A 17,343-nucleotide genomic window follows, 5' to 3' on the forward strand; every position below is an offset into this window, starting at 1 on the left:
CTGTGGGAAGCGGAGTGACGGAGCGAGCGGCTGTTGGAGGAAGGAGGTGGGGGCCGGGAGCGCAAATGGCGTTGAGATGGTTCAGGGCCCTGTTCAAACTCTAGCGCTGACCATTCACCGACGGAAGCGGCGGCGCAGGAGGCGGCGGCGGCCCATCGGGGGCACGTAGCGGGCTCCGGTACCAGCTCCGCCAGCGGCGACAGCCAGGGAGGCCTAGGCCTGGGCCCGGCCGGCGGCGCTCGAGGCGGGGAGGGAAGTTGCGGTGCCGCCGCTCCTCCCCCCCTCCACCGGGTTTCCTATTTACCGAGAGCGGAGTCGCGGGTTCTGACGGTGGCGGAGCCCCTTGCCTCTCTTCGCTCACCAGCCGGCCCCGTTCTCCCGCGCGGGGCTCCGGTGCCCGCCCGTGGGCCGTTGGGAGCGGGAGAGGCGGAGGCGGCCCGAGGCTAAAGCACCCGCCAGGCGCCGAGGTAAGTGAGGTCTCGGGCGGCTGTCTAGGCCCGGAGCTTGACGAGGGTGGGGGAGGCAGGGGTCTGGGAGGGGGTGATGGAAGTCTGTCTCACCCACACGGCTTCTGAGGAAGTTGGGCAGGAAAACGATCTGAAGAACTCTTTTTCCCTTTATTCTGAGTTTTTTTCTGGGCGACGGCTGATTTACTTCCCTCCCCAGGCGCGGTCAAGTGTGTTGGTTTCAGGCCGGAATGTTTTGCGGTCTTTCCTCCGCCCCTGGTCGCCACTGAGGCCTTCCACTGCCCTGGGGATTCGGTGGCAGAGGCTTCCGGGGCGTCGGAAGCAACATCCCTTTCCTGGGAGGTGGGGGTGGGGTGGAGAAAAGTTGCGGGAGCTTCCTTTGGGAGGCGGGCCGCCTCTCCCCCGCCACCTCCTAGAGCACCGCCGCCCCCAGGTGAGGATTTCTGGGTGGTGAGGTTTGGCCTTTCCGGCTTTCATTCCTTCATGGAAGCCCCTAAGCCCTTGGAGAGCTGAAAGACGCTGAATTTGGTTGGGGGTTAAGTGTGAGGACTTTTTATCCCAGCGCACTTCCCCGAAAATTTGACCTGGCTTTGGGCTGAGGCAGAGGCCCAACGACAGAAAAGACTTAGTTGTGAATCATTCTTTCCTTTTTGGTTAGGGTAATCTTTGGAGTCTGAAGCCTGAGCAAGATAGCCTGTATTCTTGAAATATACTTAAACTATAATGTCAAATACGTCTACACGCTTATTTTTGAATTTCTAAGTACTTTACACTCTAGGCTTAGACAATGCCATCACAATAGTCTTAAAAAAAAAAAGACTTGGAAAACTGTAAAATCAAAGGTAGGGGATATTATATAATAAACTTCCATGTATTTATCTTTCAGATTCAACAGTTATTAACTCAGCCATGTTTTTCTTATCTATGCACTTTCCTTTCCACACTTCTTAAAGTTAGAGAATCACTGACATTATTGCATCAGTATTTCGGCATATATTTGTCAAAGATATGGGTTCTTTTAAAAAACACAATCATGATTTTCTTATCACTTAAAATAATTAACTCCTTAATATCAAATATTCATCCTGCAAACTTTCAACTTGTAACAGTGAATGCTTTATGGTTCTAGGACCATTTTTACCATGAGTTTTTCTGGTGTGGGCCTAAAGTAGCCCAAGTCTAGATTTTTGGTTTGGCCTTTAGTCAGCATTTTTAGTTAATTACCATGTTAGTGTATCCAAAACATTCCAGCTTTGTTGGTGTATATGTAAATGTAGGTCTGTAGATCAGAGCTTTACATTCAAGGAGGAATGAAAAGAAATGACTTATTTTGTGTTCCTCCTAGCTGTCAGATGTACTTAGGTTTTTTTAGGTTATACTTAACAAGAAAGACAAGATTTTTTTAGTGTAAATCTGCAGTAGAAGGGGAAATAGATCTTGCTTAGGAAGAAGTTTTGTGACATGTTAAAAGGTCTTCAGACAAATTACAAATTATTTTCTCTTAAAGCAGATGTGTATGATGACTAAATTAAGTATTTGTCCAGTTAGAATTGGCTTCTAACCAAAATATGAGAGGGAAAATTCCTCTACTGAATATATGTATATGCACACATGTATCAAACTGAGTTTACAGGGATTCACTATAAATTGAGTGAATTTAAGTTAATAAAGGGAAACATATAAAGTACAGATAAAAACATTCAAAAGTATAGGTCAAAATATTCTGATTGTTGTATTGTAAATTTAAGAGTGAAGTTTTTTTTCAAGCCCCTAAGCAATTGTTCATTTTCTTTTCTGGTTGTATTTAATTTATTGATATTTAAACTTTAGAAGGTCAAAGTGTGAGAAATGGATAAGGATTGATAGTGTTTAAAAAGTACTTTAACTTGTTTTAAAAGTGTGTGACTCTTGATTTACTCTCCTGAGTTTTTTTTTTGTCCCAGCACTTAGTATGCAGGTAAACCAGATGAGTCAGTTTATCCTATCTTAAAGCAAGGAAAAAAATAAAGTTACATGTTTCTATTGCTTCTTTTAATAATCCATGGACCAGTCAGTGTTATATGCTGGAGTTCACTAGCTCCAGAAAACGTTACTCAGCAAATGAGCACAGCACTATGGGGACAAGGAAGGTAGATAAATAAGTATGGTTTCTTGCACTAAGGGAGACGACCAAGTAAGGAATATTTTTCAAATCTTAGTTCATATTACATTAGACCAAAAATCAGGATCTTTGAGGATGGTTTAAAAGCAGCAAGTTCGAACATATGAGAAAATAGCACCATTTTTCTGACTTTTTCCCCCTCTTATGAGTAAGTGCTCTGAAATTTCAAAGAACTATATTTAGTCAATTATTTGACATCTCTAAGATCCTGAAAAAAATTAATGTTTTGTGCTTAAGGTTTTATATTAAGGGTAATTAGCCTATTCAGATTATTTCGTATGGTAAAAGTGATATGAGAATAGTAAGTAGATTCATTTGAGACTTTAAAAAAAGTGTTCCACTATAGGTTGGTTTTGTGAATGCTTTATTGTGAGTTGGTTAGTTGTTAGGCTTTCTTATTCTGAAAGTAGCATATGAATATGTACTAGTAAAAAAAGTTTAACAGAAGTATACAGAGTAAAAAATAAGCCTCTCTCTTTATACTCCCTCCTCTTATTTACTTAGCCGTTTTTAAAGATTTGTATCTTGAATGTGGAAAGCCATATGGGGAGAATCCCTATTTTCTTATTTTTATATTCGGTATTAACAGTTGTTAAATATTTGGTGATTATATATTTTCTTACTTTTTTTCACAGAGAATATGAAACAGGTGTCAAAATGACATCCAGATTTGGGAAAACATACAGTAGGAAAGGAGGAAATGGCAGTTCAAAGTTTGATGAAGTCTTTTCCAACAAACGGACCACCCTTAGCACAAAGTGGGGAGAGACCACATTTATGGCTAAATTAGGACAGAAGAGGCCCAATTTCAAACCAGATATCCAAGAAATTCCAAAGAAACCTAAGATGGAAGAAGAAAATACTGGTGATCCTTTTGGATTTGATAGTGATGATGAGTCTCTACCAGTTTCTTCAAAGAATTTAGCCCAGGGTAAAAGTTCCTCTTATTCAGAATCTAGTGAAGCTGCTCAGCTGGAAGACGTCACTTCTGTACTTGAAGCTAATAGCAAAATTAGTCATGTGATGGGTGAAGACAGTGTTGTATCTGATAAATGCTTACATTTGGAGGTTACTTTGCTTGGGAAAGAAAAGAGCACAAACCGTGTCTTAGAAGATGATGCAAGCAGAAGTAGCTGTGCTAAATTAATGACTTCAGGTAAGATTTGGTTTTCTTTATTCTGAGCCAGGAGAGCTTTGTGTAAGCCATTAGTTAAATGATTTTGATTTAAATCTGAAATATTACACCTCTTGGGTTTTTCTTTTTTTCCTGCGTTTATAATGAATGGGGACCAAAGATAATTTTGTAAAAGAGATTTAAGAAATTAAACCAATTAGGAGTTGACATTTTACTTAAACAACTTGGAAATTAATGTTTCCAGACTGTACTCACAATACATTTTGGGAATGATGTTTCATTAATCCTTAACTCCAGTTCCAGTAAGAAACATCTCTTTTTGTTGTGTTAGGATTGCACAGTATCTCATTTCTATTACTGTGGAGGATTTGGATGGTTACTGATAATGAAAATGAGATGAATATTTACAATGAGGATTAAGTTTAGGAGTGTTAAGACTTTCTTCCAAAACTACAAAGATTAAGGAGGTATTGAGTGGAAACAAAGAATTGAGCTTGACTACAAAGTGAAGTCTGGTGCCAGTAGCACCACTTGTATTAATAGATTTTCATCCACAAAACCAGTTGTATTTTTAAAATGTTAATTTGTAAATCTGGCATCTAGTGTTTGTTCCTAAAACAGTATATTTTATCAGTTGTACCCCTAACTCATTTTTGTAAAGGATTTGAGACATAATAATAAATGATAAAAAGTGCAATTAACTAAAAGACTGAAGAGCTTAGATTGAAGATGGCAACGAAGACAGCCTGCGTGCCTTATCAGCATTAGGATAAGGATCGCACTGTGATCTAAAACAAACCTTAGTTCTTGACTTCTTGGCAAAATTTAGTGGTAATAAAAGGTTACATAGGGACTTCCCTGGCAGTCCAGTGGTTAAGACTGTGCTTCCATTGCAGGGGGCATGGGTTCGGTCCCTGGTCAGGGAACTAAGATTGTGCATGCCCTGTGGCCAAGCCTTAAAAAAAAAAAGGGAGGGGGGGTGGTTACATAGAGCTCATATTTAAAAGGAGGTAAAGACAGACTTTCCTAATTTTCCTGAATTCTTGAGAGGAATTTGTCCTTTGGGGGCTTACTATAAGGCACCTCAAATACTTTGCCTTGCATGGTTTTACAAAAAATGCTGAACATTTTTCACTCTTTTTCTCACCCTTGGATGAGAGGATGAGCCAGCTGTTACTGTCATTCCCTTGATCCTCCTGGTTAATTCTGATTTGGCTCTTGTTATCCTTTGCCTACATTTCTCCTGAAGCATTGTTCATAAGTTAAGGTTAGGTTAAATTTTCATTAAAAAACAGAGCATAAAAGCTTTTTCCCAGGTGAGCTCCTAAAAATGTATTCTAATCTTTGAACCACTGAGCCAAAATGACCTTTAATTCAGCTAACCTCAGAGGTTAAGTAATAGTCCAGGTTTGGGTAGTGGCAGAATTGGAATGAGATTCATTTATTGATTTTTTGAAACACGCACCTGCTTTGTGTCATCCACTGTGCCAGGCTCTGGGAATGCTGTTCCAGTCAGTTATCTAGTGTTCTGATCCTCAGTATGGGGCAGATAGGCTGGAGGAAGGAAGGTGAGGCTGGGGAAGTGATGAAACTGGTCAAGGTACACAGACACAAGCTTCCCCAAGTGCTTTTCTTTGGAGAAGAGTGAGGGCATCACTGGCAGGTGGAGGGTATCAATAAAGATAAATGTTTAGATACAGGGGGAACAGGAGCTTGGAATTGGAAGTATTCATAGGCAGTTATTGCTTTTATAATTTTGCTGATGTTACATCTATATATGTCCAGACTGCCATTTGAAGTTGTTCACTGGGAACTGGAAACATAATTTTCTGTAAAAATAAGGTATTAGCTTCCCAGTATAATGTAGCTAAATTGTAGTTATGGTGCTGATACTGTGGACTGACTGGGAATCTAGACTCCATTATAATGGGTTTGTGAGGGAAAAATATATACTAAAATACAGAAAATAGATGTTCAAGAACATCTTGTTCCTTTTCCTTCTTTCTTCACAAGGCACCCTTAGTAGGAAGGGAATGGTGTAGCACTGTGAACATTTCTTACTTTCTCCTCTTCCTTGGCCATCCAGAGCTGTAGCAACCCTGGTAGCTTGCTGTAGGATAAGAAGAGAACTTTGAGGGAGTGCTTTTAATTCTCATGGTCTTATCCTGTCCCTAAGATATAAAAGTTATTCTTATAAACCCTTTATAAGTTAATGTTTATAAGTTGGTTATAGTTCTGGGGATACTTCTATACTTTAGGACCTTCCTTTTTTTGCCTTTCTCCTCTAAAATTCGGGCATTTCCCTGTGCCTAGATTTTTTTCTTGCATTATGTCTGTCAGATTGTCATTGCCTTTACTATCATCCAGAAAATCTTCTGATTTTAGTTGAAGTTTAGAAATTCAGACCTAAGGTTTTGATAAAAGGGGTCTCTATAAATCCATAGTGGTTCCTAAACCTTTTTTTGAATTAGAGATCTTTTGAGAATGATAAAATTTTGAACTTCAGATAGAAGTGCTGTACACCTATTTAGGTCTCAGAAATCCTTTGCAGGTCACGTACAGGCATTTTATTTAGGAACCTGTGAGAAATTTTATGATCGTTCTGTTTAAAGTGCACAAGTTAGGTTCTTTAGTGTCCTTCCAGTGGAATGTTCCTGCTCATTCATACCATTTTTTTGCTGCAGAATTGTATCACATCAGTGAAAAGGACTTATCCAAGCTCACACGTATTATATCATTTCTCCTGGCATTAAGTTTTAAAGTAGATCTCTTTATAGGGGAGTATGTGGTTAGTTTTTAGGTACTATTAAAATTCTTTGTTTTAAATATTTTATACCAGATAGTGCTTTTTAAGATTGTGGCTTATTTGAAGAGGAAACCCAGAATGAGGTCATGATAAAATATAATGGTTGCTATTTTCCAAATATATGCTTGTGGGTAAGGGAACCAGAAGCAAGATTACAAACTGAATGAGAACTGTGGGGAAGGATGGAGTTGGTAAAACATCCTAACCTTGATTTAAAAAAAAAAATAGCTTTTTAGTGTGGAACTTTCAGACACAATGATAGAATGTTAAAAGAACCTCATGTGCCTGTTTTCTAGCTTCAGCAGTTGTCAGTATGTGGCAAATCTTGTTCCGTCTATTGTACACACTACTGTCTCTGCCTCCTGGATTATTTTAAAACAGATTCAGGATTTCTTATTTTATTTGTAGATATTTTAGTTGCAGTTGTCATTAAAGCCAGCGAATTCTCAAGTGTGACACTAAAAAATGACTTTTAGCAGGACCTAAAAATTTGGCCTTTTAAGAGATCTTGAAGTATTCCTGTAAAAGTTTGGAATCCAGGGCTATGTGCCTTAGGGGCAAAAGAAAGCTTCTCTTGCCTTTTATATGCAGCTACTTGTATTTTCCATCTTTGTGCTTTCTGCTACAGGATTTTAATCTGGCCTCTAGAATAAAGTGTGCAAAGACTTGTATTTCTACTTGGCATACTTTCCTTGCTAGCCAGCTGGGATTCAGTCTACATATCCTGCCAAATATTGAGATAACCATGGCATAGGCTCTTAATTTGCATGACTCTAGCCAATAAATTTTTTTCCATTTGCTTAAAGCTGTACTGAGTATTTGTATAGGTTAGAGGGCTGTTATTGTCAGGAAATTAGGAACTTTGATTTAGAACTGAAGATGGTTTTTAGAAAGGGAAATGAATTGTTCTATTCCTGAAAGCTTAAAGTAGGCCAGGAACTTGTGACCTGAGGGGAGATTGTCATCTACTCATTGGATAAAGTACAGGTGATTAATGAGGATTATTAAAGAATTCTGCAAGTATAGCATTGGGAAGAGTTACCTGCCTTCATTTAGATATTTAATGTATTTGTCATATAGGTTATACTTGTCATACCTAAAATCAGCTTCTTTTTAAAAAATTTTTTATTTTGTTTTGTCTGCATTGGGTCTTCGGTGCTGCACGCAGGCTTTCTCTAGTTGCGGCAGGTGGCGACTATTTTTCGTTGTGCTGCACGGGCTTCTCATTGTGGTGGCTTCTCTTGTTGCAGAGCACGGGCTCTAAACACTTGGGCTTCAGTACTTGCAGCATGTGGGCTCAGTACTTGTGGCACAGGAGCGTAGTTGCTTCACGGCATGTGGGATCTTCTTGGCCCAGGGCCGGAACCTGTGTCCCCTGCATTGGTAGGCAGATTCTTACACTGTGCTACCAGGGAATTCCTAAAGAGAAGAGAATAAGGGACTTCCCTTGGTGGTGCAGTGGTTAAGACTTTGCGCTTCCGCTGCAGGGGGCACAGGTTTGATCCCTTGTGGAGGGACTAAAATTCTGCATGCCGTACAACGTGGCCAAAAAAAAAAAGAGATAATAAGATGCCTATTGTTACTTTGTGCCTAAGCTCTTTATATATCAGCTGATCTTTAATCACAACCATTTAAGGCACGCTTATTCCCATTTTAGAGGGGAGGGGGTAAAGCATAGTTCAGAGAAGTTGAACAACTTGAACTACTAAGTGGAAGATCTGAGAAACAACCAAAGTGTTCTTTTCATACAGTGCTGCTATATTATGATGTGAGTGAATTTTATCATATTTGAAGCTTTATATTTAAAATAACAGACTGTCACTATGCAATGAGTTTTCTTGATGTTGGAAATAACTTTAACAAATGACAATTTATGGATTACCTCCTGCTTCGGTTTAAATAATTTTCTTTTTAATAGGAATGGAGGCCAAACTACTTATAATACTTACTGAAGAAAGCTAACCTTATTTTTTATACTTCATAGGTATCTTCTCTTTGTTAATTTTTTGTTCTGTGTGGAAATTTAACAAAATGCAAATTCTGAAAGAGACACTGTAATTTAAAGTAGAGTTTAGTTTTTTGTGAAAGTTTCTTAGTAAAGGGAAGTTCATTCTCAGGGTTTGAGCAGAAAGACAAGTGCAGGTAACCACTGAGTTTCTTCTCAGGTCCAGGCTGGATACCAATAAGCTGGTACAAGAAAACCTCAAGCATAGTCTCTGCCCTCTAGGGATGGAACTATTGACTTCTGGTTATGATAAATAACTATTTCTACAACAATGGCAACACATTTGTATAATGCTTGTTGTTTTTCAGAGCATTTTCCATATGTATTCCATATTCTTAGAATTTAGAACCAGATGGTACATCATATATTTTTATGATCCAGCCCCTGACTCTTTAGGAAATAGTCAACTTTTCCAGGCCTGTGGTGGTAAGGAGGATGAATTTTTCATAGGTAGTTGTGGGGATGCCTTCCTTCCAACCATCCAGCTATAATTTAAGTGTCTTCTGTACGTCAAGTGTTGGGTGTATGTCCATGAACAGGATCTTGCTTTTTCACATTCTAGTGGGCAAGATGGATTGAATAAAGAATAAGACAGATTGAATATAGAGAAATATTTTATGCAAAAGATGACAGAAAAATGTAGGATGCTGTGAGAATGTATAATAGGCTAATTTACCCAGTCTGAGTGAGCCCTGGGGGCAAGACTGACATTTAACTTGAGACCTACTGATGCACTGGGAAAGGATAAAAGTGAACCTGCTTGGTGACATGGGCTATAAGGAAGGAGACATCAAGAATGAATCCCAGGTATTGGACTTCTGAGGTGGTGCAGTGGTTAAGAATCCGCCTGCCAATGCAGGTGACATGGGTTCGAGCCCTGCTCTGGGAAGATTCCACATGACGTGGAGCAACTAAGCCCATGTGCCACAACTATTGAGCCTGTGCTCTAGAGCCCGTGAGCCACAACTGTTGAGCCCATGTGCCGCAACTATTGAAGCCCGTGTGCCTAGAACCTGTGCTCCGCAACAAGAGACGGCACCCACTACAATGAGGAGCCCCCACTCGCATCAACTAGAGAAGGCCCGTGTGCAGCAATGAAGACCCAACAGAGCCAATTAAATAAATAAATTAATTAATTAAAAAAAAGAATCCCAGGTATCTAATGTGAGTAGTTGAGTAGATTGTAGTATCATTCATTGAGATAAAGAGACATCTATGAGGGAAAGTTCATGAGTTTAGTTTTGGAAATATGAAGTTTAAGATATTTGTGAGACATGTTCAAGAGGCAGCAGGATCTGCTGGTATGGAACTTAGATAAGAAATCTTGGTTGGAGATAATAAATTTGTGATTCAGCATATAAATGTCATTTGAAAGTACAGGATTAGATGAAGTTGTTATGGAGAATGTAAGGAAAAGTACTGAACTGTGAAAAACTTGCAATACTTAATGGATGAAGAGAAGAAAAAGAAAAACTAGATAAGGAAATTGAGTAGGAACAGCTAGAGCACCTGAAGGAAAATCAAGTGAGTGATATTTTATAGAATCCAACAGAAAAGTGTTTCATGAAGGATCAACTGAATTGGAATTTCTGCTGCAAAGTCAATGAAAATGAGGACTGCAAAGCAGGCATTGAATTTTACAGCTTGGATAGAAGTGGTCTGAGCAGTGAGTACACGATGAGGAGATGGGATTGGCAAGTGTACACAACTTGTTAAAAATGTTTGAAGGAGAGAAGAAAAGGGGCAGCTAGAGATACATGAGGAGTTCTGGAGTGTTTGTTTGCACAGGAGAGCCTTGAAGCATAGGATCCAAAGCCCAGGGGGAATGTGGTCTTGGGAGAAAGGATGCTGCATTTCCTGGCTAGGAGGGAAGATGGATGAAAATTCCAGTTTAATGGGAGGGTGGAAGATAAGGTGGTTTATGAACAAAAGCTTCTTCTTTTTTTTTTTTCTTTTCTTTCTTTCCGTGAAGTGACAAAAGAGGTCATCTCTGAAAAGGAGAAAGAAAGAAAAGGACAGGTTTGTGGTGGTTGAAGGGGAGGGGCAAAGGGTTCAAATAGATATTGCAGGAGGTGGAAAAGGAGGGAGCTGTCTAGAGAGAAAGTAGAATTTCTGGGCATTATTGATGCCTTAGTTGAAGTTTGTATCATTGAAAACTCATGGTCGCTGATCTACCTATTGAATATGTGTGTTTTCCCCTCTCCTTTAGTAGGTCCTGTTAGCCAGAACCTGCACAAAATATAGAACATTGGATAGAATAATGAGAATTTCCTTGATTGCCATTTTGTGTGACTAGATGTGGAATGAACACATAAAGAAGAAAGAGAATTTAGGTTATTAACCAGAGAGTGGTTGGAATGATGGACTGTGCAGTTTAAACTTTACTGACTGGACAGAGTGGGTAGATAGGAGAAAGAGAAGAGCGGTCAGTATACTGAGAATCTTATTAAGTAAAAGGAATATGATTGCGGAAAGAAGCAAGTTGGATAGTTGTTAGTGATTAAAATGTGGGTTATCTGATTTTAATATTTAACAGTTGAAGCATTTTAGGACATGACAAGTTCCTGGATGAAACTGTGAACTGGTGGCTAAGATGGACTGTTGATGGGAGAAGGTTAAGGAACTGGCAGGTCAGGGGTTGAAATTTGGTGGAATTCAGAATGATAGCAAAAGTGGCATGAAGGGGTATATTATAAATCTCGTGTAAAATCCTTAAATGAATAATAAGAGGTTGTTAGATGACAGATATGAGGAATATTAGAGGGTAACTAGCTAGGTGACACAAGGTCTCAAAGGAATGGGCTTTGATAAGAGGGGGAGTAGTAATAGTTTTATAAAGGGCTCTGGAGAGCCAGCATATGAGTGACCACAAGCCATCCTTCTCTGAGATACTAGGGGGTGCTGCAGAAGAAGTAGCATCTTAGTCAGGTTTCAGTTAGAGCAAGGAAGTGATAGAGGGCATGATTCCCAGGTATTTGTGAGTGCTGATTGCTGAGGCCTGGATACTCTGGACTTAAAAGAAAAGGTATGGGGTGGTGGAGGCAGTGGGTTGTTAAATTAGGAGATGGGAAAGGAGTACAGGTACATTTTGAGTGTTAAGAGTATAGAAGGAGGTAGATGACAAGATGTGTGTTTGCCACTCTCATATATATATATTTTATTTTTTTTTTTAAAATAAATTTATTTATTTATTTATTGGCTGCATTGGGTCTTCATTGCTGCACATGGGCTTTCTCTAGTCGCAGCGAGTGGGGGCTGCTCTTCATTGTGGTGCATGGGTTCCTCATTGCTGTGGCTTCTCTTGGTGTGGAGCACGGGCTCTAGGTGCATGGGCTTCAGTAGTTGTGGCACACGGGCTCAGTAGTTTGTGGCTTACGGGCTCTAGAGCGCAGGCTCAGTAGTTGTGGTGCACGGGCTTAGTTTCTCCACAGCATGTGGGATCTCCCCAGACCAGGGCTCGAACCCAAGTCCCTTGCATTGGCAGGTGGATTCTTAACCACTGTGCCACCAAGGAAGTCCCTCATATATTTTTAAAGTTTGCATCTTGATTTATCAGTCAAGGACCCACTTGGAAACATGGCATGCCCCAGTTAGGCTCATACCAGGAGGGTTTATTTATATAGTAGCTATTTACAAAGGTGTGGGAGGAATGTTAGGGAAAGCCTAGCCTGGGTTAGCTGCAGTGAAGCTGTTATCACGCAGTTTCACAGGGGCAGAGAATTAATTAAGCCGCTTAGAGAAGGCCACCTTAAGAAGAGCATTATCCTTCTGTTCAGGGACCTCATAAGGAAGGTACTAGAGGATAAAGTATCTGAACCTAACTCACTCCTTCCCTCTTCTGTCCTGAGCCTCCTCATAGAACTCAATGGAAGCCTGAGGGTAAGGAAACTTTGATACAGGTCAGCCTCCTGGAGCTGAGATCAGGGTGAAGAGTAGATCTGGAAGGGCAAGTAGAAGATAACCAGTATAATATCTACCCCCCAAAACAAACAAACAGACAGACAAACAAACCTGTGGAAATGTACACAAATGTAATCATTATCAAGAGAGAGATTATTTCCATCATGTCAAAAGTTCCTTCATGCTCCTTTATGGTGGGTCCCTTCTCCCACCTCCAACCTTGGTATCCACTCATCTGTTTTCTGTCCCTGTAGCTTTGTTTTTTCCAAAATTTCATATACATGGGATCATACAGCAATTTTAGTCTCGCTTTTTTCATTTAGCATAATGCTTTTATTTTTACTGTTGAATAGTATTCCATTGTATGTACCACATTCCATTCACTAGTTGAAGGACATTTGGATTTTCATTTTTGGCAATTATGAATGAAGTTGCTTACAATTCTATTTAGGTTTTTGTGTAGAAATACGCCACATTTCCTCTTGGGGTAAGTACTTAGGTGTGGATTGCTGGTCATGAAAATATTGAAATGCTTGCAAAGGATATAGATTTTCTGCAAAATAATGAGTAATTTAATTTTCTGTAAATATTGGCATTTTAAAACTGACATGCAGTAGTTATCATAGTGATTTCCTTAACTTTATATTGTAAAATAAAACAGAGAAAATCACACAATATAATAAAATATATAGAAATATATGTTTTGCTTAGTGAATTACTATAAGAGCAACACTGTTGTAACCACCACCCCCTTCAAGGAACAGAATAGCGTCAGCCACTCCAGAAGCTCTTCCTTGGATCCCCTTCTTCACCCTCAGAGTAATTACTATACCTGTCATTTATTTAGTCACCTTCTTGCTTACAAATACCATAAGTATTTGCTGTTCACTTTCATACATTAAAAAAAATAAAAGAACAAGTTTTTCTTTAACAGTCAGAAGATTTACAGCACCCTTTTTCCTTTTTGAAATTGTATTTCTATCCCACTTCCCCTTTAGAATTTTATCCTAATGAATATGTCTTTTAACGGTCTTTTCATAATTCTTTGTACAAAAATATGTACATACATTTAAATGTAAACTTTTAAGAATTTTCTATGATTCTAATTCTCTAAGTAAAAATTCTAGATTAAGTTATGATCACAATTATTAGTGTATAATTGATCAACTGAATGTTGTGTATCTTGAAGGTAAAGTTTATTGGAAGTGCACCTCTTGATGTTATGGGTGGAGCCTTTTTTCAGTCAGTTTATATATATGTGGATGAATATTGCTACAATTAAGAAAAGGCTTTGGTATCAATCTGCTCCTTTTTAATATTTATTTATTTATTGGCTGCATTGGGTTTTTGTTGCTGTGCGTGGGCTTTCCCTAGTTGAAGTGAGTGGGAGCTACTCATTGCAGTGTGCGGGCTTCTCACTGTGGTGGCCTCTCTTATTGCAGAGCACGGGCTCTAGGCGCGTAGGCTCAGTAGTTGTGCTGCCTGGGTTTAGTCGCTCCGTGACATGTGGGATCTTCCTGGACCAGGGCTCAAACATGTGTCCCCTGCATTGGCAGGCAGACCCCCAACCACTGTGCCACCAGGAAAGTCCTATTCCTATTTTTTAATACATGTAAATATTGAGATACTGTATTGACATAGAAATAAGAATGGAAAGAGTTTTGCTGTGGTAGTTTCTATTTGGAAAGCAATAATTGGAACCACCTGACATGCAAAGGAGTTGTTACCAAGACATTATTGTTATTCAGTTATTAAGCACAGAAGCCAATAATGTATCACATTATTTCTTTATAGATCATGCCAGAGTAGGAGCAATGTATCATAGATTAGGGGTAGGTGAGCGATATGCCATTATTTGTAATGTGGGAGAAGAATGATTAATCTCAAGTGGGTTGGTAGATCAGTTTTTGGACCAGAGTACTTGAGGAAGATGGGGATTTAGAAATAAATGTCTCTAAAACTTAATTTTTCCTGTATACTTTTGAAAGGTCTTTGTGTAACTTTAGGGGTCTGTGTATCTAGTTTGAAGAGTTAATTGTCAGGGTGGCCCACTGGTTGAGGACTGGCTTGGGTGTACTCTTTTGCAAGGGTGGGCAGAGTTAGGCAGCGTGACCAGGAGACCATGGGAGCAAACAAGCTTCTTGGTGTGAGGTTGGGCAATGGCAGTTGGCAGTTAGGCTCTCCTCCATAGGCTGTTGTTGATGGGGACTGAGGGGAAGTTGAGTTGACTTGGTCTGTCCTGTGTAGTGGGCCCTGCTGAATGGTTCTTTTGAAGTGGTTTTCTTTGTTGTTGTTCCAAACTGTGCGGCACACAGGGTCTTACTTCCCTGACCAGGGATCAAACCCATGCACCCTGCAGTGGAAATGTGGAGTCTTAACCACTGGACTACCAGGGAAGTCCCTGAAGTTGTTTTATATTTACTGCTTTCTTTTTAAAATTACATGTGGGCTTTGTGTTTGATAGGTATGCTTTATAACATATACAAACATTTTAAATTACCACTTGAAATGTTTAATTTTTTTAAAAGTACTTTTTACCTTCCAAATCTTTGAGTAAAATTGATCCACTGAGAATGATGTGCCTTGTTTTTCCTTTGACTTTTTAGGTGTCCCTGATAAATAGCCACATACCTTTGCTGACAGTAAAAAAACCAGTGCCCTTTCACAGAAGCAAATGCTGCTAATTTCTTATGTATACTTTCATAATCTTTAATATGAATAGCATGTAAATCTGTGTATTCTTAAAGACACAAACACATAAATGGGAGCATGATACATATGTTTGTATACCGTGTGTGTATGTGTGTATAGTGTATTGTGCCTTAAAAAACACGGAAAAATCTTTACAATGTACACATCAGTATTTATAAATCTACCTTGTTCTTTGTTAGCAGCTTCATGGTTTTCTATTATGTGGGTGTACCATACTTTAGTCTCTTAGGGATAGTTTGGCTGTTTCTAGTCATTTGCTATTACAAATAAATGCTGCATGGAACATCATTCTGCTTCTGGTTTTGAGCATGATGTTCTCAGTATAGTGGTAGAAGCTGTTTCTAGAAGTGGAATTGAAAGAGCATATATATTTAAATAGTCAGTTGATATTGCCAAATTTCCCACTAACTGTGGGTTTTTTTTTTTTTAGCATGTCATTCTGTCGAACTTTGGACTTTGTTTAGCTGAAAGTGGGAAAAAAATGTCTTGTTTATTTTGGGTGTTTAGTTTTTCCTACTTTAGAATATGTGCATCTTTATGTTTAAAAAATTTAAATTAAAAAAATCTATCTGCATATGGTACAAAGTGATAGTGGTTAAAAACTTCCCAGCCCCTTTCTCCAGTTGCCCCAGTTCTTCTTGGAGTGATTGACCATTCATAATAATTTGTGTTACCCTTTCTGATATATGCTGTGTACCTATAAGCAATATAAGCAGTTACATATATGTGTGTGTGTGTTTTTATAAATTTATTTATTTTTATTTATTCGCTGCGTTGGATCTTCGTTGCTGTGTGTGGGCTTTCTGTAGTTCTGGAGAGCGGGGGCTACTCTTCGTTGCCACGCGCAGGCTTTTCATTGCGGTGGTTTCTCTTGTTGTGGAGCACAGGCTCTAGGCCTGCGGGCTTCAGTAGTTGCAGAGCATGGTCTAATTAATTGTGGCACACAGGCTTAGTTGCTCCACAGCATGTGGGATCTTCCCAGACCAGGGCTTGAACCTATGTCCCCTGCATTGGCAGGCAGATTCTTAACCACTGTGCTACCAGGGAAGCCCATGTGTGTGTACTTAGATCTGCAAAGTGATAAAGTGCTGTTTTGTACTTTGCTTTTTCACTTAATATGTCTTGGGAATAATTCTATGTCAGTATATGAAAGTTTTCTTTCTAGGTGGCCTCCCTCCCTTTGTGTTTAAAAATACTGCTGCGTGGTGTGTTAATTTCCCTATGTTTTGTAATTTCTTAACCAGTTCCTTGTAGATGTCAGACCTTTGGGTTGCTTCCAGTGTTTTTGTTTTCTTTAAAAAGTTTATTTTTCATACAGTAAACACCACTTAACTATGTGGCTGTCAACTGTCTACTAACTGAAATCTACTGCCCCTTATCTGCAGAATGGGATACAGGTTCACATTTCCTTATCTGACACACTTGCGGCCAGATTTGTCTTGGAACTGGGATTATTTTGGAATTTAGAAAGTGTATATATTTTACATTAACACTCCTCAAGACAAATGTTTCTTTAGAAAAAGGAAGTACTACCAGTAGCCTCACTTAGGTAAGGTCAGGTTTTGCTTCAAAATGCATTATGAGAAAACTCTGTTTTCAGAGCTTTTTGGATGTTGGAATTGTGGATAAAGGTTTGTGAACTTGTAATAGTACCTACATCAGATGATTGCTATGAGATCAAATGAATTAATAGATGGAAAGTATTTAGGACAGTACCAGGCACATACTGAGGGCTTAGTAAGTATAAATATAGTTCAACTTTGTTTTACTTTCTTTTTCCAGCTTTATTGAGATATAATTAATATATAACATTGTGTACTCTGATTTTTAATTGTGAATGAAATTGTTATCTTTTTATAAGTTATTAATTCATTCTATTTCTTTTTTGTTGTCTCTGTGTGTCTCTACCTGCTTTTTCTGCTGGGACGTTGGTTGGACTTATTGATGTCTAAGAATTCTTAGTATATTAAGGAAATCAGCCTTTTGCATTTCCTTAATGACTAATGCTGATCATTTTTCATGTGCTTATTTGATATCAGTATAGTTTCTTTGGTGATGTCCGCTCACATTTTTTTGTTCATTTTTAATTGGGTTATTTTTTCATTGAACTTTCAGAGTTCTTTATTCTGGGTACAAATATTGTATCAGACATGTTTA

The 17,343-nt window shown here is 39.0% G+C and overlaps 1 protein-coding gene across 4 annotated transcripts in view; it reads left to right on the forward strand.

Annotated features, from left to right (window-relative positions):
• The first annotated feature begins 329 nt into the window (after positions 1–329).
• Positions 330–17,343, forward strand: part of WAPL (WAPL cohesin release factor) — a 76,033-nt gene continuing 59,019 nt past the window's right edge. For all 4 annotated transcript variants that reach the window (XM_057734385.1, XM_057734386.1, XM_057734387.1 and 1 more), the window contains exons 1-2: positions 330–467; positions 3,264–3,784. In XM_057734385.1, the coding sequence (XP_057590368.1) occupies positions 3,286–3,784 (499 nt within the window). In that variant the 5' untranslated portion in view covers positions 330–467; positions 3,264–3,285. The remainder of the gene's footprint in view (positions 468–3,263; positions 3,785–17,343) is intronic.

This window comes from Hippopotamus amphibius, chromosome 5 (assembly GCF_030028045.1).
Source record: "Hippopotamus amphibius kiboko isolate mHipAmp2 chromosome 5, mHipAmp2.hap2, whole genome shotgun sequence".
In the NCBI taxonomy this organism is placed as follows: Eukaryota; Metazoa; Chordata; class Mammalia; order Artiodactyla; family Hippopotamidae; genus Hippopotamus; species Hippopotamus amphibius.